This window comes from Macaca fascicularis, chromosome 11 (assembly GCF_037993035.2).
Source record: "Macaca fascicularis isolate 582-1 chromosome 11, T2T-MFA8v1.1".
NCBI lineage: Eukaryota > Metazoa > Chordata > Mammalia > Primates > Cercopithecidae > Macaca > Macaca fascicularis.
Genome location: NC_088385.1, coordinates 2945312 through 2970907, shown reverse-complemented (window position 1 = coordinate 2970907; position 25596 = coordinate 2945312). Strand labels below are relative to the sequence as shown.

At 50.4% G+C, this 25596-nt stretch overlaps 1 protein-coding gene across 35 annotated transcripts in view; it reads right to left on the bottom strand.

Annotated features, from left to right (window-relative positions):
* The window catches only part of CACNA1C (calcium voltage-gated channel subunit alpha1 C), a 742107-nt gene that overhangs the window by 590634 nt on the left and 125877 nt on the right, over nt 1-25596 (bottom strand). For all 35 annotated transcript variants that reach the window (XM_045366394.3, XM_045366391.3, XM_045366401.3 and 32 more), the window contains exons 2-3: nt 4912-5233; nt 367-472 (exon numbers count right to left, since the gene is read on the bottom strand). In XM_045366394.3, the coding sequence (XP_045222329.2) occupies nt 367-472; nt 4912-5233 (428 nt within the window). The remainder of the gene's footprint in view (nt 1-366; nt 473-4911; nt 5234-25596) is intronic.

Genomic DNA, 25596 nt, shown 5'->3' with positions numbered 1-25596 from the left:
CAACCCAAGAATAGGTGTTTGCTGCACCAAACACCTGCACTCACAACTTTTGCAGCACATTTTGTAGCAGTCACGGGATTTACTGCTAAACATGCACACACACACACACACACACACACACACACACACACACACACACACAGCTCACCACCACCTAACCGGAATATTCTTTTGGAAAACAGGCGGGGATGAGACAGGTGCTGATTTGAATAAAGAGTAAAATAGCACGCGGGATGTGAGCTCTGCAGGCCTTCTGCACATGCCAAACACATGTCTCACTTCTCTCCCACATTTCACGAATCTATGTGATCTGAACGCAGTTCTCCATCGAGTGAAAAAGCAGAGACTTGAAGACTGTGGACTTACCAGGTTGGAATTAGTGGCGTTGGAATCATCTTCTGGAAAGGGAATATAGATCGCTAAGGCCACACAATTGGCAAAAATAGTCAGTAAAATAATTATTTCAAATGGTCTGAGAAAGGGAGTTAAGGAAGTTAATGCCACGGAAAGTACAAGTGAAACAAACATACATCTACGTATTTTTTCAAACGAATCAAAGATTCGTAAGAATTTTGTTTAAACAATGCATTCCAAGCCCCTTGTATTCTGAAAAGAAACATATGCCTTTTTAAGTACGGCTAGTGGGTCCCCGCCAACATTTTCCCTAATATGTCAAAAGCGGTGGAGGCCAGTCGCGTGCCAGAGTAAACACAGAGTTCTAAAAACTTTTCTCCCCTCCTTTTATTTATTTGGATTGCACTGGTCTCCATTCTTCCCCATGTGTGCCTGGGGTTGCCTCTAAAGAGCATGGCCTGTGCCAAGCACCCCGTTTCTTCACGGCTTACGCCGAGCTGCCTGTGGGCCCATGCCCACCTGGAACGGGGGACATGGGTGGAACGGGATTCTAAGACAGAGAGACTACCCCTGGGTTTCATTGACATTTGGAGATTTTATTTTTAATCTTTTAAACTAAAGTTAAGAGTGGTTTCCATTTCTTCTCTCATTCTCTGACAGGATCCGGAGATCTTGAAGACCCCCAAGGGCACGGCAGGGTGTCCGTCCTGAGTACAGGGAAGGAAGGCTGTCTCCTCTTTAAGGATGAGTCTCACAGACAGCATAGAAACCCCTTTGGTCTGCGGAGGTCCCGCTTCAGCAGGCAAAGCTTTAATTTCAAGGCCTCCTGATTTTTCCTTGGTGTGTGCTGGGCTCTAGCGGGACAGTCCGAGATTCCCTCGGACCAGGAGCAGTGCAGGCAGAGGTTCCCACGCCCTGACTTCATCACATTTTCAGGGAAGGATACGCTCTCAAGAGAAAAATCAGCTAATGTGATAACACCCCTTCCAATGGGACCACCCCACACCCTCCATGGAAGGGCCCGTCTATGCTCTTCCAGCTCCACTCCCACCTACTCCGCTCCCATTGCCCAGTTTGCAGCCCAGTTCATGGAGTCTCACAGGAGGAGGAAGATAGAGAGGGGTGGAGATCCGGGGTGAGGGGACCACCATAATTCTCTCAGGGAAATCCATACTCACAAAGTTAGTGAATATTGAGGCAGAAAGAGACCTTAGGGATTATCTAGTCTGACCCTCTGAGGCCCAGAGAGCCTGAGAAACTTTCCCAAGGCCCCACAGCAGGTTAGTGACCAGCTGAGACTGGAGCCCAGATTTCCCGATCACCAAGTCCAGTGTTCACTCCCCTGCCACAGACGGCCTTCTGACGTGTTCACGGGCAACCCTGGGCCAGTGTCACAGAATTGCGAACTGGGAGGAACCCGGATGATTATCTTAGCACTGGCCTCCCTAGCCCTGTGGGTACTTGTGAGGATCCATTTTCCTGTAGAACATTTTCTGTGTCCACCTTGATATCAAAAAAGATGCCACACAGTGGCCCCATCAATCTCCCAACTTTGCAGGTGTGAAAAGTAAAGCGGCCAGTCCAAGACCCCGAGCTGGCACATAGCAGAACCTGGACCGGAACCCTGACCGACTAAGCTTTTACATTCTGCTGTCCTTGTGCTGGATGAGGCACAAGTGGTGATGATGGGAGACAGACGCTGATGCTGGTGCCGGTGACAGTAAGGACAGAAGCTGACCTCTGCCAAGAGCTTGCTCAGTGCCAGGCACATTCTTACGCCCCTATGGAAATGTCCTGTGTAGAATGTATGTTTGTGATCCCCACTTTCTAAACGAGAAAACTGAGGCACAGAAGGGTCAGATGTTAACTTGTGCCAGGTCACAGAGCAAGTAGTAGGATGGGATCCAAGCTCAGGCAGTCTCAGTGTTAAGGACTACTCTATACTGATCCACTCTAAAGTTACCTTGAAGGCTTCGTAGGCAGTTCTTCTAGCGCTCCTGCCGCACCACCTCTTGCCTCCCAAACCTTTTCTCTCCTGCTTAGGAAAGTGACACTGAGCCCACAGGCTGGCCAATTTCATTCCCATCAGCTGGTGCCTGTGCTGTCCCCATCAGGACAAGGACGCAACAACCCAGCCAAGCCAGACCCGTGCACACACACCCAGAAAATGTCGCCTCACTGCCTCCACCACAGTGGGGGACAGCTGAGCTTGGGGTTTCTGGCACTATCAGTTCCCCTCCCCTCATTCAGACTATCCATCTCTCCATCCTTCACTTTATGCTAAAGGCACTGGGCTAATGCCAGAGAAGATCACGTGTAAAAACCAATCAGGCAGAGAAGAAAAGCCACTGGCTAAAAAGCAGAGAACCCAGGTAAGCCCTGGGAAGTGCTCTGTGTCACCTTTTGAGGCCCAGATGACTTTTTAAACTGCTTTTCCTTCCTAATGACAGTGTCAGATGCCACTTTTTCAAGAACTGGCTGGCTAGTACTCCAGGCTCTCTCCTTCCCTGTCCAGCCACTCTTCCCAAGCAATCTTGGAATGCCACCCACCTGGCACTGCTAAGGCTGGGCCCCCTTCCTCTCCTCCAGGTGGGAAGGCACATTCCCCCAGAGGAGTGGCCACAGCACCCAGGGAGTAGGTTTTAGGCCCAGATCCAGGTCCAGCATGTCCCAGTGCACCTGGACTGCAGCTCCCGAACATCCTCCCAAGTACCTAACTGGTTCTACCTAGTATCTACTAGTACCTGCCTAGTCCTACCTAGTACTATGGATGCATAGGGTGTGGGATATGCATGGACTTGGGGTTAGGGGAACCTGGATTTGAAACCCAGCTCTGTCAGTCGCCAGCTGCGTGATTTAGGGCAAGTCCTTTGGCTTCTCTGGGCCTTGCTGCCCTTCTGTCAGGGGTGCCTGACCTGCAGGGCCCTCAGTTTTCCCACTCCCTGACTCCACCATGAGCAGCTATGCAAGCAGTCCTATGGGGTTGACCAAGACCAAGCCTCCCACCCAGTCCCCTGGGGACTAAAACCAGGCCCGGCCACTCAGGCAGGCCAGTCAGGCAGCTGCAGCCACTTGTTTTAAAATGCATTTTCTTAAAATACTTTTAAGTTGAGGGGCTCAAACATTTATTTATTATTATTAATTTATTTATTTGAGACAGAATTTCACTCTGATGCTCAGGCTGGAGTGCAGTGGCATGATCTCAGCTCACTGCAACCTCTTCATCCTGAGTTCAAGCAATTCTCTTGCCTCAGCCTCCCGAGTAGCTGGGATTACTGGCATGTGCCCTCATGCCTGGCTAATTTTTGTATTATTAGCAGAGACTAGGTTTCACCATGTTGGCCAGGCTGGTCTCGAACTCCTGACCTCAGGTGATCCACCTGCCTTGGCCCCTCAAAGTGGTGGGATTACAGGCGTGAGCCACAGCACCTGGCTTCAAACATTTATAGAACTAACATTTCTGTCTCAACAGAAACTTTCTTTTATCTCTGGGCTATCTTCTTTCAACCAGTACCTGAGACTTTTAAATCTTTCCATAGAAACTCATTGATGAAGCCTAATGCTCCCATCCTGGCCCTTGAGAGACACAGCAGTCCTGCCTGGATGAATTCTTACTAAGAAAATTCCCACAGTCAGTACCAGGGTTCTAGTCCCATCTGTTCCTGACCACCGGACCCCAGAGAGCCTCTCCTGGGGAGCTCGGTTTCATCACTGGTGGAAGTGGGGGTGGAACTTCACCGCTTAAAGTTCCTTTCCAATTGCTACAGCCCCAGGATCCTGATGAAGTAAGACGCTTGGAACTCCCCAGTGAGAGCCCAGCCCTTCAAAGCCCGTCTCTGAGGGACCCACTCACCTGTTTCTACACAGACAAACAGAGCACTTCCAGACAGTGCTCTCAACTTCGTCTGCACATGAGAATTACCCAGAGAGTTTTCTGTTGTTGTTTTTTGTTTGTTTTATGCCTACGTGGAACTGAGTGGTCTATAGTTTGTTAGAACTTTCCAGGAGACTCTAATATGCAGTCAAGGCTGAGGACCACTGCTTCGGGGCCCTTGAGCCAAGAGCCAGGGGTCCTGACCACCACGCTCTTGCATCTCCTGAGCCCCTTCACCCTAGAGAGAGGGAAGGCCATGAAACCATCCAGTGCCATGGCACAGAGAGGAGAGAAGCGAATGAGGCAGCATGTAACTAACGACTGTTACCCCAAGGCATGAGTGGGCCCCTGGGCAAGCTCAGCTACAGGAGATGATATTTCATAACTTCTTAGGCTCATTTTCTCAAATGTTGCTTATTATATGGGAAAAAAAAAACCAACCCAGGTAGCTTATTATACAAGCAGATTGCTGGGCCTTGTCCCCAGAGATTCTGATTCATCAAGTCTAGGGCAGGGCCCAGAACTCTGCATTTCACGGCACCCCAGTGATGCAGATGCAGTAGGCCCAAGGCCCCGCTTGTAGCCCAGCACCGCTGACACAGCCCGTGACCCAGGGAGCCTCGGAGGGCTGGCCCCAGGGTGCAGGTCCCAGGAGCATGCCCAGCCCAGTGAACAAAGGATATTTCCATTCGACAATGCTGATGCAGGCCCTCCGGATGGGGTTCTTCAGGGTCAGGCAGAGCAGGGCTCGGGGCGGGCGTGTGGCCGTGGTGCTGCCCTGCTTCTTGGGTTTCCCATATTGCTGCCGCTTCCGCTGCGTGGAGCTGACTGTGGAGATGGTCGCGTTGCCAGCGCTGCCCATCAGCTTCGCCTGCCGGGCTGCGTCGATGGCCGCCTGCCAGGACAGGGCGGCCCCCGGGGTGGGGATGTGCTCAGGGGCCAGTCCCGCGGCCGCATTGGCATTCATGTTGGCATGGGCGGGGCGTGGGCTCCCATAGTTGGAACCTGTGGCAAAAGAGAAAAGAACACAACAGTGACCAGACAGAAAACGGGAGCACTTCCGACACTCTCTGGACCCCAGATTCACAATTTTTTCAAAACCTTATTTCAAGCTATTGCAGGTGGTTAGGAGGTGGCACGTGGAAACATGAGTGTGAGATGCTGAGGGAAAGGGCCAGGATGCTTCCGGTCCCGGTTCAGCTGGGTGACCTTGGGCGCGTCACTCCGCTCTGGTCTCCTTGCCTCACCTTAGGTGGGCAACAGATGAGATCCGTGCATGACAGCACGTGTGGACCTCAGCAGAAACAGATAAAACACAACATATTACCTGCAAATTAAAATACGTATTTTAAGAACACATGCAAACAAAAGGATATTCATGAAATCGAATAGAATGACTGTTTAAGGACGGTGAGGAGGAAAATGAGAGTAAGATATGGGGGCAAGGAGGAAGCATAAATGAATGAGTGAGTGAATGTGAGAGGTCATCGCATGAATCAATGATGAAAAGGTACAATGAACTAGAGTATGATTCACTCAACTCTCTGCACCTGGGTTCCAATAAACAAAAATAAATATAATAAAGTGAGAAGGTTGCACTAGAGTAAGGTCACATCCAGCTACCTCAAAGTCATCTGGGCTTTAAGTGTTGGTTGACCAGAAGGGGCCAGGGGAGCTGTGATGGTTTTAAATCATGTCAACAAATCCCTTCACATCTGATATCCCTTCCACTGAGAAAGATCTAGGCCCTCCTCTTGAAATAAGGTCAGCCTTTGGTGACTGTTTTACCAATGAAGTACAGCAAAAGTGACACCATGTGACTTCCAAGGATAGGTTAAAAAAAAAGGCCACATTGCACCCCCCTGACTGTCTCTGGATGGTCGACCTAGAGGAAGCCAGCCCCCACACAAGGTAGCCATTCAGCCCTGAGTGCCATGCTGTAAGGAAGCCCAGACTAGCCTCAACAGAGAGGCCATGTGGCAAGAGAAGAGTCCTGGCCAGCCCCCAGCCGCTCCAGTCACCATCTGACTGCCACCCCAGGAGAGACCCCAAGTCAGGACTGCCCCAAATCAGTTACTTTTTGAATTACTGACCCACACAAGAGCTTCTTGAATTCCTGACCCACAGAGACTGAGCAATAACAGGGTGTCTGCTGTTGTGAGCCACTTTGTTTTGGGGTGATTCATTAGACAGCATTTGCTATCTGGGAAAGGGAGCTGTGAGTGGCAGGGGTTGATGGGGTAGGGGAGAGGGACAATGTCAGGAAGGAAACCTGACTGGAACCAGTGCAACCCAGGGCTCCAACTTGCACAGGGACAGCTGCCCTGCTCTGGTGTCTAGGCAACGAAGCCTCTGAGACTGTCCCTAAGACAGCACATACGCTTGGCAAACACTCTTTGGCCTGTTAGGCTGGACGCCTCGCTCTAGAATCTGTAAGGTTTGCCAAGCGATCAGCTCAGCCTGGCCCAAACCTGAATCTCCCAGAACACAGGTGTGACCTTGAGATGTGGTACCGCTAGTCAACTGGCCAGGTGCCGCGGGATCAAGAAAAGCCACAGAGAAGAGGGTGCTACTGTGGGCGGCGAGGTTGGCATCTGAGGCCACTTCAGCTGCCCGGGAGACTGTGGCCGGAGGAGCCAGACCAGTTGCACATCCACCTCCGAGGCCGCCCACAGTGACCTTCTGTTTCACGTGCACAAGGTCTTCCGGGGAAGCCGCTGGGTCCGAAGGTTGCTGGTTCAACCTGATTGATCCCCTCCCTCTCCTCACCTGTAACTACGACACAGCTGAACACTTGGTGCCTCTCCCAGCCGCCTCCCCAACTCTTATCTTGGACTGATCCTTCTATGTTTGACCTCCAAGGTAACTTTGCTCCCCATGTGACCTGCTTTCTAGAACCTATCACCGCCCCCTCCATCCCGTCCCCACAGGAACCTGTGAAGAGCACGCGACTCGGCTTAGCCATGTGAACATTTTCACCTAGAGAGAGTCTGCCCCAGAGGCAGAGCCCCAGCAACCTCACCAGATTCCTCATCCAGCCACACCTGAAGTTAGACCTTCCCTGAGCCACACGAAGGTGAGACAGGTGTGGCCTCTTGGGGCTGACCTCCATTAGGGCTGTACTGCAAGGCTGGCTGAGCCTCCCCCACCCACCGTGATGTTTAAGTGACTTAAATAACTTAGCCAAAGCTAATGTGAAACGGCTCTCTGTCCCTTGCAACCAAAAAACGACCTAATACGCTTGGTCGGTGCCCAAAGCTTGGACCTGGTGGGGCTGTCATTTCTGTTGGACTCCAGTCTATATCCTTTCCATCACACCAGTGACAATAAGTTTCAACTTTTATGCCAATTGATTGACATCACTGTCCAAAATGCTATATACTTAAAGGACTCTGAGGATGAAAGATTAGTGTTGTCCACCACGGGCACAAAGGGCAGGGAATGGCATCACTCATGCCACATAGCTACCACCCCTGCATGATCGCAAGAAGACCCTTCAGGTCCTCTTGGAGACCAGCTGGTCAGCTGCCTCCTGCCCCACCACAGTTGCCACCTGCTCTACCTCCATCTGGCCCCTGTAGCATTACAGCCCCGCCTCCACCCCTCAAGACCTGGGAAATTGCCTCTCTGCCATACCCAATTCATAGCCACATTCTCAATGTGACATCGACTCTCACCTTACCATATATATTCCCTTCACTTTCCTCCTGTTCTCTGTCCCAGGGATACACTGCATTAACCAGAACATCAGGCTCAAGGAGGACGTGACACTCCCCACCAGGAGACGTCTCATCGCTCCCGTAACTCGTCCCTGTCCTCCCTGCACTCGCTGTGTAGATCCCAAGCCTAAAGTGAGGAAGACCCCAGTAAAGCTGGGACCTTAACCTTTCTCAGAAGATCCAGCAGGAAAAGATATAAAGAGTGCATTTGAATTAATAAAGGCACCCAAAGCACGAGAACTGCTTGAACACCCAGCAAGCATGCGTGTCTCCATTTAACACATAAGAAGACAAAGGAGTGTCTGACTCACTAAAGGTCACAGAATGGGCGACAGAGGGTTGCTACAGCAGGCACAGGGCTCACAGTGAGCTGCTAGACTCTACTCCTGCCTCCTCAGCCCTCTCTCACACACTCCACATGCACGCACACACGTGCTCGTGTACATGGTGACAGACAAGGTGCACACCTCCTCCTGGGCTTCTCCAGGCCTCGAGATACAAGGGGCTGGATTTCTGACCCCAAGAACATTCTTTCTGTTTACTATGATCTCCACGTGACAGCATCCACTACGCCACCTGCCCCCGCAGTAACCTTGGGGCGCCTCTTAGGCAAAAGTGGAAAGCGCTTCTGTTTCCATCTGCTGCACTGGAGCCACGGAGCTCCTGCCTCTTTGGCTTGCCAGGGAAGGCTGGAACTCTAATTTTGCTCCATTCAATCTGTGGTATATAATTTTTTTCTTCCTAGACTCTCTGTTTGGCACTGACAAAATTTAATAGACTATTTTAGTTCCTAGACTAACTTCTCCTTTTCCCTCAGATACATAGAAGCTGCCCTGTCCCCAACTGCTGGCATTCCCAGACCCCAAGTCACTCATCGTAAGCCCTCCTCAGCTCACGCCTCCCCTGAGATGGCAGTACCCAGACCTTAATCTTTGTACTCACCCCCACGCATTGCCCTTAATCTCCCCCTCTCATACAGGCTACCAGTCCCAAGAGTCCCAGGAGTTTGGGGACAACACTTGGAAAGAGGGCAGGAAGCCCCAGCCTGAGAACACATGCACCACCCAGAGAAGCTGCGTGAGGGGCACCTCCCTGCACCCGGGCACGAGGTAGAAGCTTCCAAGATGGCAGCTGGCTGTGCGGAGCCCCGGGGCAGCTCTGAAAACCACATCCTGGTGAGCTGCCTTCTGAGCCCTCCCAAAACTCCATGCGGGACCTTATTTATATTGTAAACCATTCCCAGAGCGCAAGACCTCTCCGGTGCACACCATCTGGAGAAAGCACATAGGAACCAGCCCATGGGGAAAAATGGAATGTCAACCTCTCCCTAGCCAGAGGCCACGAAAACAGCCTACACTATTTTGGTCCTGGCAGCTCTGAGCATTGCTGCGGTCCTATGACATGACGAGGGCCCTGCAGAGGAACGCAGAACCACACACAGGTGACACAGGTATGGCCTCTCGGGACTGGCCACCTCTGGGCCCGGGCCTCCCTTCTCCAAGTAATTTTCCCCACGCACTGTGGTAGATCCCCCACCGACTTGAGACATACGGACCATTCTATAGCAACACGGTCTAATACAATGTTTACAGTCATGGAAACGTTCTATCATCCTAGGCTGTCCGATACCCTAGCCAGCAGTCATATGTGGCTCCTGAGCACTTGAAATGCTCTATGAGTATCTCCGGGTCACCCACAACAGGGTGGCACAACTACCCAAGGCTCCCAGGAGTGGAAAATCCCCATCTCTGGCTCAATGTTTTGAATCCAGAGTGGTGCCATGAAGGTAGGGCAGGCAGCATTGTGTCCCTGATGGCTTTTGTTAGCACGAAATCACCACCCAATGCAAAGAGATCAATTTTCAAATTAGAAAGCTGATTCAAAGCTCAGGCTCCTGGCTGCCAGCTGAAAGGATGCCACCATTTAAGTCTGCTCTGGCTGTGCCTGACTGGGCTATTTCCACCGATGCTCCTACCCCTGAACAAGGCCCCAAGCAGCTGTCTGGAAGATCAGGCCACACACCAATAGGTAGGTGCCCCCCAGCAGTGACCTAATCCCCAGACATAAGAAAATGCCTCCCACCTGTCAGATGGCCCAGCTCCCCTGAAGACAGCCTCTGCATCCTCCTCCTGCACCCAGGTGCTGCTGCCGGGGACCAGGAGGAAGGCAGGACCCCTGCACGGTCTGGCCAGCCTCGTGTCATTCCGCTCTGCAAGGGTCCGAGTGAGGAATCCAAGTTAGGAGTCAGCGGCATGTGCTTCCTGGGTGTCCCCTGTGAGTGAGGGGCCTGGTGCTGGGGACTTGGACAGTGTTCAGTGATGAAACAATTGTTTTTTTTTTCTTTAATCCATCTCTGTTTCTGCACCTGATTTGGGGCCGTATCCCAGAAAATGCTCAACACAGTTTGCTAACGACTGTAATCATACTGTTGTCATGATACAGATAAAGGTGGACTACAGGGACGCTGTAGAAAGAACACTGCTTGAGTCAGTCCATCCATCTCTAAAGAAGGCGCTTCTTCTCAAGCCACGTGCTCTTCTACTGACTTCTTGGATGTAACCATGGGGAAGAAGTTCTGAGCAAAGGGGCGGTGAGGAAGATGTCCATCCTCGTCCAGGCCACTACCTATTTCTTGCCCAGAAGTACTGCAGTAGCCCCTGCCATTTCCCTCACTCCACTCTTGGCCATCCCCAAGCCAATCTCCATGCAGCAGCCAAAGTCACCTTTTAGAAACAGAACTTGTAAACTGGGCCCTGTCATTCCCCTAGTTAGATCCCTTCAGAATCCAAACTCCTTGTGACAGTTTACAACACCTGCACAGACTGGCCCTGGCCCACTTCTCTGAGTTCACCTCACTCCCCTCTGGGCCTGGTCCAACGCACTCCTGACACAGTGGCTCATTTCATGCTTCAGATATGCTCGGTTCTTGCCTGCCGCAGTGCCTTTGCACATACTTAGGATGTCCTCCATGTTCTTCCCTCTGCCCTTTGCTAGGCAATCCCTTCTCACATTTCAGGTCTGGGCTCAGGTGATCCCTTCTTCAAGCCTCTACTCCAAAGAAGCAGAACTCAAACAGCTGCCAGTGTTCTCCCCACTTCCCTGCCTCCATGCCACCCTTAAATAAACATGCCCAACAGCCCTGGCATTGGAAAGGGACCCCCCAGTCAGCTGTGTGTAGGAAAAGGTCTGGGGCGACCAGCCTGCTTCAGCAGCAGTCCCCCTGCTTGGCCTTGGCGCCTTCTGTGAGCACAAAGGCAGGTCACTCCTCCACCTCCGCAGACACAGACACCCAGACTGATTCAGAGGGCGAGCAGCCGCCGCTCACACCCAGAAAGGGAAGAACTGCCAATGAATTTCTCGTGAAGTCCTGACCACCGAGCAATCTCTGCACGGCAAAGGAAATGCCTTCTCTCAGGCCAACACGTCACCTAGAAGCCCACTTGGCTCTCGCCGCCTGTCGTCTTGCTGTAGTGATAAGGGGCCTACATTCCCTTTAAGAGCACAGCAGACAACCCGGAACAGAAACCGGACTTTCTCTGCCCACTAAAGGCCCAGTGACTAGAAAGCTGGGCCATTAATCTTCCCTATCTATTGCAGTACAAAGATAGCCGGAGAACGTGAACAGAGAGGACACCGTCTCTTGGTCTCAGACGATAAGCCGAGGCCCAGCTTTATAACTGTCATCTGAAGCCCAGTGGCACGCCTCTCTGGAAGGATGGCGTGTGCTGGGCACCACGTGGTGGCTGAGAGGCTGGTAAACTTGGCGGTCTCACCCTCCTCCTACTGTGCCCGCTGGACCGCAGGGGCTAGAGGGCTAAACACAACGGCTCCCAACCTCCCTTGGAGCGAGAAATCCCGACACGATGTTCGCCAATCAAGAACCGAATCAAAACTAAGTCAGGTGGGGGAGGCGTCTATCTTGCAGGGAACAAGCTGGCAGGGCCACGCCAGTGGCTTCCTGATTCCTGGATCATTCATAAGGTGGTGTGATCCCAGAGCCAGCCCTTGGCACAGTGGCTTCCAGGTCCCCCAGCCTCATAATTGTACCTGAGCTGCAGTTTCCTCGGCGGGCCTGTTGTGCAGCGTCGTTTTGGGAATCGTTCCCACAGACCCAGCCTAAAGCCTGCTCTTGAAGCACTTCCAATTATTGTATAAACCCCTAAATTCCTGTACTGAGTGTCTTTCCTCCAAAAATGGCTGCAGAAGTTTCTGTGACAGACCTGAACCCTGACTGAGATATATAGACCCGTCTACAGCAACGCTGTCCAATACAATGTTTACAGTGATGGAAACGCTCTATCATCCCAGGCTGGATTACAGAGCCCTAGCCACCGGCCACACGCAGCTCCTGAGCACCTGAACTGCCACTAGCACATCTGGCAAAATGCATTTTGAATTTTACTTAATTTTCAATTACTGTACATTTAGATAGTCACATGTGGCTAGAGGCTCCCACACTGGGCAACACAGGTTGTGCTGTATCAAGAGGAAGTCCCTGTGGGAAGAGCCTGGTGACGAAGTGTGAGAGGAAGGAAGATGACGAGCAGAGCACTGGATTCGAAATTGTGGGAAAACTTTTTAAAAAGGCAATCGAGAATGAATTCAGATGTTGATGGGTGGGTGGATTTTCTGATCAGGAATTAACCACCCTATGCAAAAAGACATATTTTCAAAGCATAAGAGATTCTAAGATCCAACAAACAATGTAGAAACCAAAAGTCCTTTTTCAGTAGCTAATACTCTCATGACATAAATGAGAGATGACTTTCTTCTCAATGGGCAAATGGGGAAGCTGGCATTCCCCTCCAGCCTAAGCAAGAGAAATCCTCAGGACACCCCAGCTGAGGTGAAAACCCGCTCCCCAGTGGCTTCAGGATGCCCAGCTGAGGTGGAAACCCGCTCCGGGGTGGGCGCCCAGTGGCTTCAGGATGCCCAGCTGAGGTGAAAACCCGCTCCGGGGTGGGTGCCCCGTGGCTTCAGGACACCCAGCTGAGGTGGAAACCCGCTCCGGGGTGGGCACCCAGTGGCTTCAGGACACCCAGCTGAGGTGAAAACCCGCTCCAAGGTGGGCACCCAGTGGCTTCAGGACACCCAGCTGAGGTGGAAACCCGCTCCGGGGTGGGCGCCCAGTGGTTTCAGGACGCCCAGCTGAGGTGGAAACCCGCTCCAGGGTGGGTGCCCCGTGGCTTCAGGACGCCCAGCTGAGGTGAAAACCCGCTCCAAGGTGGGCACCCAGTGGCTTCAGGACGCCCAGCTGAGGTGAAAACCCTCTCTGGGGTGGGCGCCCAGTGGCTTCAGGACGCCCAGCTGAGGTGAAAACCCGCTCCGGGGTGGGCGCCCAGTGGTTTCAGGACGCCCAGCTGAGGTGAAAACCCGCTCCAAGGTGGGCACCCAGTGGCTTCAGGACGCCCAGCTGAGGTGAAAACCCGCTCCGGGGTGGGCGCCCAGTGGTTTCAGGACACCCAGCTGAGGTGGAAACCCGCTCCGGGGTGGGCGCCCAGTGGTTTCAGGACGCCCAGCTGAGGTGGAAACCCGCTCCAAGGTGGGCGCCCAGTGGCTTCAGGACGCCCAGCTGAGGTGGAAACCCGCTCCAGGGTGGGCGCCCAGTGGTTTCAGGACGCCCAGCTGAGGTGGCAACCCGCTCCAGGGTGGGCGCCCAGTGGTTTCCCAATGCACCCGCCGCCGAGACGCATCTGACTGCGCTTCCTCCTACCTGAACTATTTTCACACCATCTCCAGCAGCGTTCTGTCACTCTGCCCGCCTTCCTTTCCCCCGCCCTGCTACAGACACAGTTCATGAGAGGTGGGGTGCCCAGAACAGGCCCCATGACCACAGCAGTCAACTGTACTGCAAAACTAGGAGACTGTGAGGGCGCCAGGACATCCGCGGCTCTCTCCCCAGCCCAACTGACCAGTACTCCCTCAAATACAATTCCCACCTGCCTCCGATGACTGCATGAAGGCAGAAGGCAAAGAGCCTGGAGCACTTCAGAGGCCCAAGCCAATGGGAAAAGCAGAAAAGCTACAGCATTCACACCTGCTAGTGATCCAGCAAACCACACCTGCTCTCTGTTCTTTACAGGGCAGCTGGCCGAAAGAAGGTAAAGAAAGGAAAACGAAGCCTCGTAAGGAACCCCCAGAAGCAAATCACCTGCGATGATCTCAAGGCCAACACCGCTTTGGCGAGAGGACCCTGATATAACACCCTTGGCACTCAAGGGCTCTCATATTGACATCAGAGACCAGAAGGAAGAAAACAAACTGAGAGACACACAGCTAAGCCATGGCCTTCAACTAAAGATGACAAATTGCCACAATTTTTGCCATAATAACCAAATGCCTCTTCCACTTATTTCCAAGCATGGAGAGGAGGGAAGTCACGACCTCTTTCTACCTGAACTAAAGCAGCCATCACCACCTGGTGATAGCAAACCTAAATTACAGGCCCTAGTTGAGGGTTAATTCACATTTATTGAAAATCAGCATTTCAACTCTTTTAGTGTGGTAGGAGAGATTACTGAATGGGCAAAAGCTGGAAGCATTCCCTTTGAAAACCAGCACAAGACAAGGATGCCCTCTCTCACCACTCCTATGCAACATAGTATTGGAAGTTCTGGCCAGGGCAATCAGGCAAGAGAAGGAAATAAAGGGTATTCACATAGAAACAGAGGAAATCAAATTGTCTCTGTTTGCAGATGACATGATTGTATATTTAGAAAACCCCATTGTCTCAGCCCAAAATCTCTTTAAGCTGATAAGCGACTTCAGCAAAGTCTCAGGATACAATATCAGTGTGCAAAAATCACAACCATTCCTATACACCAATAATAGACAAACAGAGAGCCAAATCATGTGTGAACTCCCATTCACAATTGCAAATAGAATAAAATACCTAGGAGTACAACTTACAAGGGATGTGAAGGACCTCTTCAAGGAGACCTACAAATCACTGCTCAAGGAAATAAGAGAGGACACAAACAAATGGAAAAACATTCCATGCTCATGGATAGGAAGAATCAATATCATCAAAATCGCCATACTGCCCAAAGTAATTTATAGATATAATGCTATCCCGATCAAGCTACCATTGACTTTCCTCACAGAATTGGAAAAAAACTACTTTAAATTTCATATGGAACCAAAAAAGAGCCCGTATAGCCAAGACAATCCTAAGTAGAAAGAAGAAGCCTGGAGCCATCATGCTACCTGACTTCAAACTATACTACAAGGCTACAGTAACCAAAACAGCATGGTACTGGTACCAAAACAGATATATAGACCAATGGAACAGAACAGAGGCCTCAGAAATAATGCCACACATCCACAACCCTCAGATCTTTGACAAACCTGACAAAAACAAGCAATGGGGAAAGGATTCCCTATTTAATAAATGGTGTTGGGAAAACTGGCTAGCCATATGTGGAAAACTGAAACTGGATCCCTTCCTTACACTTTATACAAAGATTAACTCAAGATGGATTAAAGACTTAAACGTAAGACCTAAAACCATAAAAACCCTAGAAGAAAATTTAGGCAATACTATTCAGGACATTAGCATTGGCAAAGACTTCATGACTAAAACACCAAAACCAATGGCAACAAAAGCCAAAATAGACAAATGGGATCTGATTAAACTAAAGAGCTTCTGCATAGCAAAAAAAATTATCATCAGAGTGAACAGGCAACCTAAAGAATGGAAGAAAATTTTTGCAATCTACCCATCTGACAAAGGGCTAATATCCAGAATCTACAAAGAACTTGAACAGATTTACAAGAAAAAAACAAATAACTCCATCAAAAAGTGGGCAAAGGATATGAACAGACACTTCTCAAAAGAAGACATTTATGCACCAACTATAAAAAAAAAAAAGGCTCATCATCACTGGTCATTAGAGAAATGCAAATCAAAACCACAATGAGATACCATCTCATGCCAGTTAGAATGGTGATCATTAAAAACTCAGGAAACAACAGATGCTGGAGAGGATGTGGAGAAATAGGAACACTTTTACACTGTTGGTGAGAGTGTAAATTAGTTCAACCATTGTGGAAGACAGTGTGGCGATTCCTCAAGGAACTAGAACTAGAAATACCATTTGACCCAGCAATCCTATTACTAGGTATATAGCCAAAGGATTATAAATCATTCTACTATAAACACACATGCACACGTATGTTCACTGGGGTGCCATTCACAATAGCAAAGACTTGGAACCAACCCAAATGCCCATAAAGACAGACTGGATAAAGAAAATGTGGCACATATACACCAGGGAATACTATGCAGCCATAAAAAAGGAAGAGATCATGTCCTTTGCAGGGACATGGATGATGCTGGAAACCATCATTCTCAGCAAACTATTGCAAGAACAGAAAACCAAACACCGCATGTTCTCACTCGTAAGTGAGAGCTGAACGATGAGAACACATGGACACAAGGAGGGGAACATCACACACCGGGGCCTGTTGGGGAGTGGGGGCTAGGGGAGGGATAGCATTAGGAGAAATACCTAAAGTAGATGACGGGTTGATGGGTGCTGCAAACCACCATGGCATGTCTATACCTATGTTACAAACATGCACATTCTGCACATGTACCCCAGAACTTAAGTATAATAAAAAATAAAAAGAAAACATAATCTGCCTGCCTGAAGACAGAGAGCCCTCCACAAAAAGGAGAAATCCTTCAGGTTGCTGATGTCTGGGGAGCAGGGATGGGGTGCAGACAGTGGGGAAGAATGCCCCAGCAGCCAGGCACCACACTGAGGGAACCCAGCCACTGGCTCAGCCTTTCCTTCGGCTGCTGAACGCCTGAGATGAGTTCAACTCTAATATTTGGGTCCTTCTCTTATTTCCCCAGCAACTCACAAGCTCCTTGAGAACAGGAAACAGCGTTGTGGCCTCAAATCCTAGTACAGTGTTGCCAGGAGGCAGTCAAAACACATTGGCCGCATGGAAGCTCCTTTACAGAACTTTCATTTGGCCTTCAAAGGTTTCTGTGCAGAAGTGTATGGGGAAGATGCTCTTCCATTATTTTAAATCAGTATGTTTGCCATATGTTCAATGTATCTATTATCATTGGTTAAATGAATATGTGTTCCTTGTTCCCAACAGGAGGGAAGTCCCAGGAAGCCTGAGCCTTTGTCTGTTTTGTACCACCGTATTCGCAGAGCCCAGGGCAGCCCGAGTGTGGTACATGTACCGTACCAACGTGCTGAATGAAAGGATGACTCAACACGTATCTGTCCCAAGGCTTTTTTCTCCATAATAGTAATTACTTGGGCTTCGGTCCCATGATGCAGGGGTTCTGTTGCTCTGGCCCACTTTATTGGTAGGAGGGCAGAGGCAGAGGGTGAGGACAGCTTTCCCGGGCACCAGAACTAGAACACAGGAGGCAGCGACCTCGCGAGGGCAGTTTTTAGTATTCTCGGTGGCCCCAGCCTCCTTCTGCCACCATCCAAGAGAACGGCTCCCTCAGCTAACGCTCACTCACCCTGCGTATTCACTGTCACCCCCCAAACTGGGCGGGCACCCTCGGGAACCGGTAGGAACTGCTCGCACTCCACCTCGTGCCTCTGAACACCCAGCCTCGTGGGTCACGGGACTCAGTGGGATGGCACAGTGGTCCCCGCAGCAGAAGCTGTCCCTGCTCCTGAGGCTCGGAGCTCACGGACCCACAGACCTGACCCTCAGGGAGGTGCAGCGTGCCCTTCTGTTCTGCACTGTGAGGACGATGAAGCTGTAGCTCCCACAGCCCCACCTGGGAGGGGGAGGCTGAGCCCCCGACCCCTCCCAGAGCCTCCTGCACTTTCCCCGGGGGAAGCATGGTCTGTTCCCCCCGTCAGGACAGCAGTTCAGCACTCTGGCGGGAGTCGTTAAGAAATTCCAACATGCGCTACGCTTCTCAGAAGCTCCCCTGAAAGAAGTAATCCAAGACTCTGGCAACGCTCCGCGCCTGGGTACTCGTGACGGTGTGAACGATACCAGTACCAAACTGGAGATAATCAAGAAGCCCAGCACCGGAGAACTGGTGAGATAAATCAGTGCACATCCACTGACAGAATTTTAGGAAGCCATGAAAACTACATTTTGAAAAATATGAAAGAATATAGAAATTGTCTCCACAGTATCATATTAAGCAAAAACAGGGTCCACAAAAGTATATACAATGGGACCGCAATTTTTTTTCTTTTTTTTTTTGAGATGGAGTCTCGCTCTGTCTCCCAAGCTGGAGTGCAGTGGCGCAATCTTGGCTCACCGCATCTTCTGCCTCCCGGGTTCAAGCAATTCTCCTTCCTCAGCCTCCCAAGTAGCTGGGATTACAGGCTGGGATTACGTGCCACCACACCCAGCTAATTTTTGTATTTTTACTAGAGATGGGATTTTGCCATGTTGGCCAGGCTGGTCTCAAAGTCCTGACCTCAGGTGATCCACTCACCTCAGCCTCCAAAAGTGCTGGGATTACAGGTGTGAGCCGCCGCACCCTGCCCCCATCCAATTTTATGTTTGTTTTCACAGAAGAAAGACTAGAAGGAAACACTAGTGTTATTTTTAAGTGTAGGGTAATATACACGTGCTGAGAGGCGGTACAGCCTAGCACTCAGGAGCACGGACCTGGAAACCAGGCAGAATGGATCCAAATTTGAGCTCTGTCGGTTGCTAGCTGTGAGACTTGAAAAGGCACACAGCCTCTCTGTGCCTCAGCTTCCTCACTCATAAAAAGCAGATAATGACACTGCTTATCTCATAGCACTGTGTGACAATCAAATGAGTTAATGAACATAAAACTCTCGAGACAGAGCTGCAGGGAGCTGCTTGTGTTTCCAGTGTGGTGCTGGGGCGAGGGGGAAATGGCCTCAGGCAGGTTGGGAGGCAGGCAGCCTGTTTGCGCCCTTCCAGTGTGGGACTGTCAGTGGCTGGGCAAGAATCTGGCACTGGCGTGGCCACAGTAAGAGAAAACATAATACACAATAAATAGTACTAGTATTTTTGTGATTAATTGTCCAAAATTCTGTGCAATAAGTAATTATTTGGTAATCAGAAAGAAAACCCAGTTACAGTTTGGTTTGGTTGCTTAAGTACACTTCCAATATGACTGTGGCCACCCCAGTGCCAGATGCCTGCCTCTGGAAGGGGGCAGACAGGCCGCCCGCCTCGCAACCTGCCTGAGGCCACCTCCTCCTGACCCCCAGCACTGCTGGGACACACGGGCAGCTCCCTGCAGCCGCAGAGAAAGAAGCGAGAAGTCCCAGGAGAACTCGGCGCACCTCTCAGCAGCCCTCTGGACTTCAGCCTAAGCTCCGGACAGAGGGCCACCTGCACTCCTGGGTTTCCAGCCGTGGCTCTCTGCAGACACAAGGATCTAGGTTTAGGGTAGAGTAAGACGGTTGGTTTGAAAATTAGCTGAGAAACATGGGCAAGATCCTTTCCTTTTTCTCTTCATCTTTTCCTTTTTCTTTTCGTCTTATGGAAAAACCATTCCGTTTCCTATCTGTTCGGCTCCGTGAAGCACAAGCAGGGCTAGGCGCCCGGAGTGAGCGGCCGCGAGACTAAGCCCCGGGCCAGGGTGCACCACGCACATAACCTCAGAGCCAGGAGCCAGGGAGGCTTCCCCAGCCACACAGCCTCGCGGCTTCAGCACGCAGGCCCTAGCTCTGAGGTCACCCCTCACACCCTGAGCAGTGCTAGCAGTGCCACCGGTGCCAAGTGACGCATGCGCTCCACGCCTCAGTTTCCCCATCTGTAAAACTGAGATGATACCACATCCCTCACAGAACAATGGTGAAGACTACGAGGGATGATGTCTATGAAAGTACTGCCTGAATATGAAGAATTATTTAGTCAAAATCACTCCACAGATAAAGCCTCCGGGCACCCAAGAAGAACCTCATTTCAATGAAGTAAAATAAAACATGAAAGCCGGGTTTTTAAAACTCTTTTTCCCAGAAGCACATTTTCCATGTTAAGCAACCAACTCTTAAAAATAATTGCTATATCCCAAACACAGATATTAATGGATCTCTCCAGATAATTCAGAACACAGAATTCCAGAGATCCTTGAAAATGGTGCTGCATTTCCCAAGGATCCTCTGTTACTAAAAGGCCCTGAAATTCTTCCATTGTCCGGGGATCGCACTGTATGGGGAAGGTGGGTCACCTGCATATGTACACACTAAACACATTACACACACAAATGTACCCACACACAGCCTATTTGTGCCATTCCTGAAGTCTCTAATTCTCACTAAGGCACGACAAAAGAAACAGCACCAGCTTATTTCTACATACTCACAGGCCGTTTAATAATGATGCTTTGTATAAAACATAATGCTTCTTTCATTTAGAAAAGTCAAAGCCATTTATCTGATCCCCACAAAACCCCACCAGACAGCAGGCAGACAAGAAGGTAGAAGGCGGCCGGGCGCGGTGGCTCAAGCCTGTAATCCCAGCACTTTGGGAGGCCGAGACGGGCGGATCACGAGGTCAGGAGATCGAGACCATCCTGGCTAATATGGTGAAACCCCGTCTCTACTAAAAATACAAAAAACTAGCCAGGCGAGGTGGTGGGCGCCTGTAGTCCCAGCTACTCGGGAGGCTGAGGCAGGAGAATGGCGTAAACCCGGGAGGCGGAGCTTGCAGTGAGCTGAGATCCGGCCACTGCACTCCAGCCTGGGCGACAAAGCGAGACTCCGTCTCAAAAAAAAAAAGAAGGTAGAAGGCAATGAAAAAATATGCAAGTCTTCCCTGAGGCTGTCATTCCTTGGTAAATATTGAACTTCATATAGATATGAAGTTATCTTGACTCCTTCCCAAGTTCGGTGGGAAAAGAACAACGCCAGAAGTCAGTAAATCTGAATTCCAGCCCCAGGCTCATCACTCATTTGCTCTGCGAACTCAGGCAAATCAAGTTCCTTCTCCGGCTCTCAATCTCTTCCACAGAATGAGGAAGCTGTACCAGAGACCATACGAGGTCCTTCTAGTTCAGACAGCTCAGGTTCCAGAACTCATTGGTCCAGACACCTCACTGCTCGCCTCAGCCTCTCCAGCCGGCCTCACCCCCCTCACTCCCAGTGGTTTGGTGCCTGGATCTCCTCCCCTACTGATCTCAAAGCAGGGACTGAACCAGGTGCAGCCCAGCGGCCACTCCGCTCTGCCCACTGGCTGGGCTCTCCCGGCTGCAGAGGTGGCCTGAGAGCACGCTCAGCTATCCTGAACGGCTGCCTCCAATCTGCCTGTGTTTACAGGGCAAGTTCAACCCAAGAGGCCCCCGGCTAGGAAGAGCCACACAGAGAGCCCTGGCGGTTCACCATAATTTACATGGAAATTCTGAAAGCCAGAGATGGCTCTTCAAACCCCTTAGGATGGCTATTACCAAAAAATCAGAAAATAACAAGTATTGGCAATCACGTGGAGAAATTGGAAACTTCATGTGTTGCTGGTTGGGTATGTAAAATGGTGCAACCACTACAGAAAACAGGATGAAAGTTCCTCAAAAAAATTAAGCATGGCCAGGTGCAGTGGCTCACGCCTGTAATCCCACTTTGGGAGGCCAAAGCAGGCAGATCACGAGGTCAGGAAATCGAGACCATCCTGGCTAACACGGTGAAACCCCGTCTCTACTAAAAATACAAAAAACTAGCCAGGCATGGTGGCGGGTGCCTGTAGTCCCAGCTACTCGGGAGGCTGAGGCAGGAGAATGGCGTAAACCCGGGAGGCGGAGCTTGCAGTGAGCCGAGATCGCGCCACTGCCCTCTAGCCTGGGCGACAGAGCGAGACTCTGTCTCAAAATAAATAAATAAATAAATAAATAAATAAATAAATAAATAAAAATTTAAAAATTAAACATAAAATTACCATATGAACCAGGAATTCCAGTTCTGGGTGTATACCCAAAAGAACTGAAGGCAAGGACTCGAACAGATACTTGTACACCCACGTCCATAGCAGTATTATGGAAACAACCCAGGTGTCCATCAGCAAATGGATGGGCAAACACAGTGTGGTCTGTTCACACAAGGGAGCATTATTCAGCCTCAAAAAGAATAAAATTCTGCTACAGTCTACAACATGGATGAGCCTTGAAGACACGGTGCTAAGTGAAGTAAGCCATACACACAAGAACATGTATTGGATAATTCTACTTACATGAGGTACCTAGCAGAGTTGTAAAGATAGAAAGTAGAATAGAGTTTGCCAGGACCGGGGAGGAAGCGAAAATGGGAGTTAATGGTTACAGAGTGTTGGTTTGGAATGACAAAAAGTTCTAGAGACAGAGAGTGGCTGATGGTCATACAACATGGTGAATGTACTTAATGCCACTAAATTGTACACTTAAAATGGTTAAAATGATCATTTTTATGTTACATATATTTCACCATACCAAAAAATTATCTCAATTTAATGTTTTTTGGAAAGCCAAAGAGACTCGGAATACGTGGAAGAACATCCCAAGAGGAAACAGAAGGAGGGCTGTCCTTCTCAGGAAAAGAGAACCAGAGGGGAAGGCATTTGGAAGCTGTCCTTCAGGAAGGAGATGGGAGGATAGAGTTCAGGCCAGTCCAGAGGAGAGAGATGTGGCAGGACAAGTCTCTACCCTACACAAGTGCTTCCGGCGAGCCCTCAGCACAGGACACAGGCCCAGAGAAGGATGCAAAGAATTCTGGTCATAAATTGTTTTCAAATATCAAATAAATCACATATGCACACGCAAAAACATGCCTTCACAATTGAGTAAAGCCAGACCCACCTCCAAATATATCAACAGTTTTCTCAAGCACCGTTAACAATCAGGCATCGGACCTTTGGCTGCGAGAGCTGGTTTGATGGGAAGTTAGATCAACCCCCATCTCTGCACAGTTTCATTCCTGTCCGAAAGCTCCACTCTGGGCACCTGTGAGTATGTCCAGGGCAGGCCGTGACGTGCTCATCTCTGTGGCTCTGTGCCTAACCCAGAGCCTGGCACACAGCCAGGATGAAAAGAAGTGTTTGCTGAAGGAACGCTGATTTCAACTCAGTGCCTGATCATTTTAAGTAAAGAGACAAATGACATGATTCCCAAGGATGGTGTATGATGAAACCAAGGCAGAGAGAAGCACACAGCCTCCATCCAGTGGGACCCAGGCTAAGACTGACCTCTCCACTCCTAAACCTTCCAATTTCTCTGGCATCATAAATCCACGCTCCGTCCCCACAGGACGCGTGCACTCTCCTCCTCTGTGGGCATCTGTTTACCATCTTCCCGTGTCCTGCACTCCCCCTTCTCTTCTTTCTGCTCAGGTTTTTCTGACACTCTCTGGAGCCAGTGGTATCCAACCCTGCCTAGCCCTTCTCCTCCAGGGTCCTCTTCTCCTTGAAGGACTGGGGAAACACCGGATGCCCTGACTCAGGCCAAGGGCACTTATGGTGCTGCCTGGATTCTTCCGCAGCCTCAACTGCATTGAAAGTCTGGGCCAAAAGGGAGAAGAAGGGGAGGTCAGGAGAAGTCCATCTTTAAGAGCCCAAAAGCAGAAGGCAGAGGTCAATGGCACTACCATTTTTTATCTCAGAATGGAGTCAGGACTCACAGCGCAGAACCCAGGGCTGTAAAAACATTGTAACACTCGATCATCTCTGTGACTCTGTCTCCCTATCTCTGCTCCTCTCCTTTGACCATGTCCCCATAGGAATTAGGAGGGTCATAACCTTTAAGACAAACTGGACCTGCTTCTGGTCTATGAAGACAGGAAAGAAAAAGTGGACAGGTGGAGTGCAGGATCTAGAACTCCTGAGTTTTATGGGGACAGGACTGCAAGGGCATTGAGTGAATTACAGCAGCCACCTCCGTGAAGAGATAGCGTGATCTGGTGGTTAACAGCAAAAGCAGGAGCCCTAAGTTCCCGTCTGTATTGCCATTTACTAGCCCCGTGAGCCCAGGCAACTTATTTACATTTCTGAGACTTAGATATCTCTGAGTTGTGACAAGAGTCTTAAAACATTTATAAGCACTTAGCATGGTGCAGCCTTCTACTAAGTTCTCAGGGGGAAGGAGTCATTAATTGGTCTTGTTTTGTTATTGTTAAAGGGGGTTGAGCCCCTGGGGCCTGCAGCAATGAAGGAGAGGCACAGGAGGAGCTGAGCACCTGGAAGGCCCTTGTAGGCACCCCAGCACGGCCCCATCCAGAGTGGCTGCATTTCACAACCCCCACCATTTCCCCTGAAGCACAGACAGTCCCAGTCACTCCTACTTCCTGGTCGGCTGTCCCTCTTGAGTCACTTTTTTGAGTGGGGCTAAATGCATGAGTCTCTTCCTCCCTTTCCCACTAAGCAGCTGTGTGACTCTAGACAAGTTTATCTCCCTCTCTGTGCTTCAGTTACCTCATCTGTTAAACGAGGGTTCACCAAATGATCTCTAAGGTCCTACGCACTTTTCTGGCATTCAGTGATTCTCGCATTCACTACTGGGTGGTGGAGAAGTTTATCATTCAGGACATGCTGGCCAAAGAAATAGGCTTCCCAAGAGAGAGGAGGCCCCCACTCACCCACCTCTACCCCTGAATTTCCTCCCTTAATGTTGATAAAGACTTGAATCTGAAAAGTACTCCTGAATAGGGCAGCCACTTACTGGGGGTGCTCCCCTGAGTCTCAACAAACGTGGCTAACGGGCTAAGACCACTGGAACTCCTTGAGCATGGGATGTTCACCGCCTATAGGGCTCAGCTTCTGAAATGTCTGCTGGTTTCTTAAGCTGCTGTCCCTAACCCTTGGGGATGAACTCAGATTGTGGAAAGGGAGGCCACTGGGATTACAACGGCCTGCTCATTCGCTTCCCTTGAATACCAGGCTCTTTGGCAGCCTTCCTGCCTTTGCCTTTCCCACCTGTGAAATGGGGCTAATAGCAGCTACACACAGACAAGGAGGCACCAAACAGCAGGTGTGTGGAATCTCTGGGGTGACCCTGCAGCAGCTTTCTCAAGGTGAGAGCCGCCTCGTTTTCACACACGCGGAGGTCACTGGGGAAAACGGGATGTCTGCTTGGGTCTGCTCTATGCACTCAGTATGCTGCTGAAGAAAAATGTCCTTTCAGCATGAAACGCAGATGGCCTCAACATAGCTTTGTTACTGGGTGGTCCCCTGGCAGCCTACAACTGCAGGCACTGGGCACCGAGTATCATGAAAGAGGGGCGGTTTCCTGCATAAAACTATGGTCTTAGGGCTCACACTCAGGGTGGCAAATACCTGCTCCAACTTCCCAGTTGAGCCAAAGAGTTACCAAGCTGCCCCCACAGGCCCCAGATCATCCATGATCATACAGTTGTGTCAAGGGCTCAGCCATGGGGGAAAGGAGCAGCCACCACCTGCCCAGGGAAAGGGGCTCGGGAGGCAAGACCCACATGATCCCACAGTCATCCTTGAGTACACGCACGCAGGTACACGAGTACATGTACGAACGCATGTTGCCGGCGTGGGACACGGAGGCACAAAGCATAGCTACTTGCGTCTGTGCAGTTCGTGGCCTTGGTCACTGCCTTTCTTATATCCATGTAACGTCTCCTCCAGATCAAACGTAACCCTGAGAGCAGAGCCCTGTCTCATTCCACTATGTGGTCTCACAGTGCCTAGCATAGGACAAGTGGTCAAGAAGCATCGGGGCACAGGCCTACCAGGGGCTCC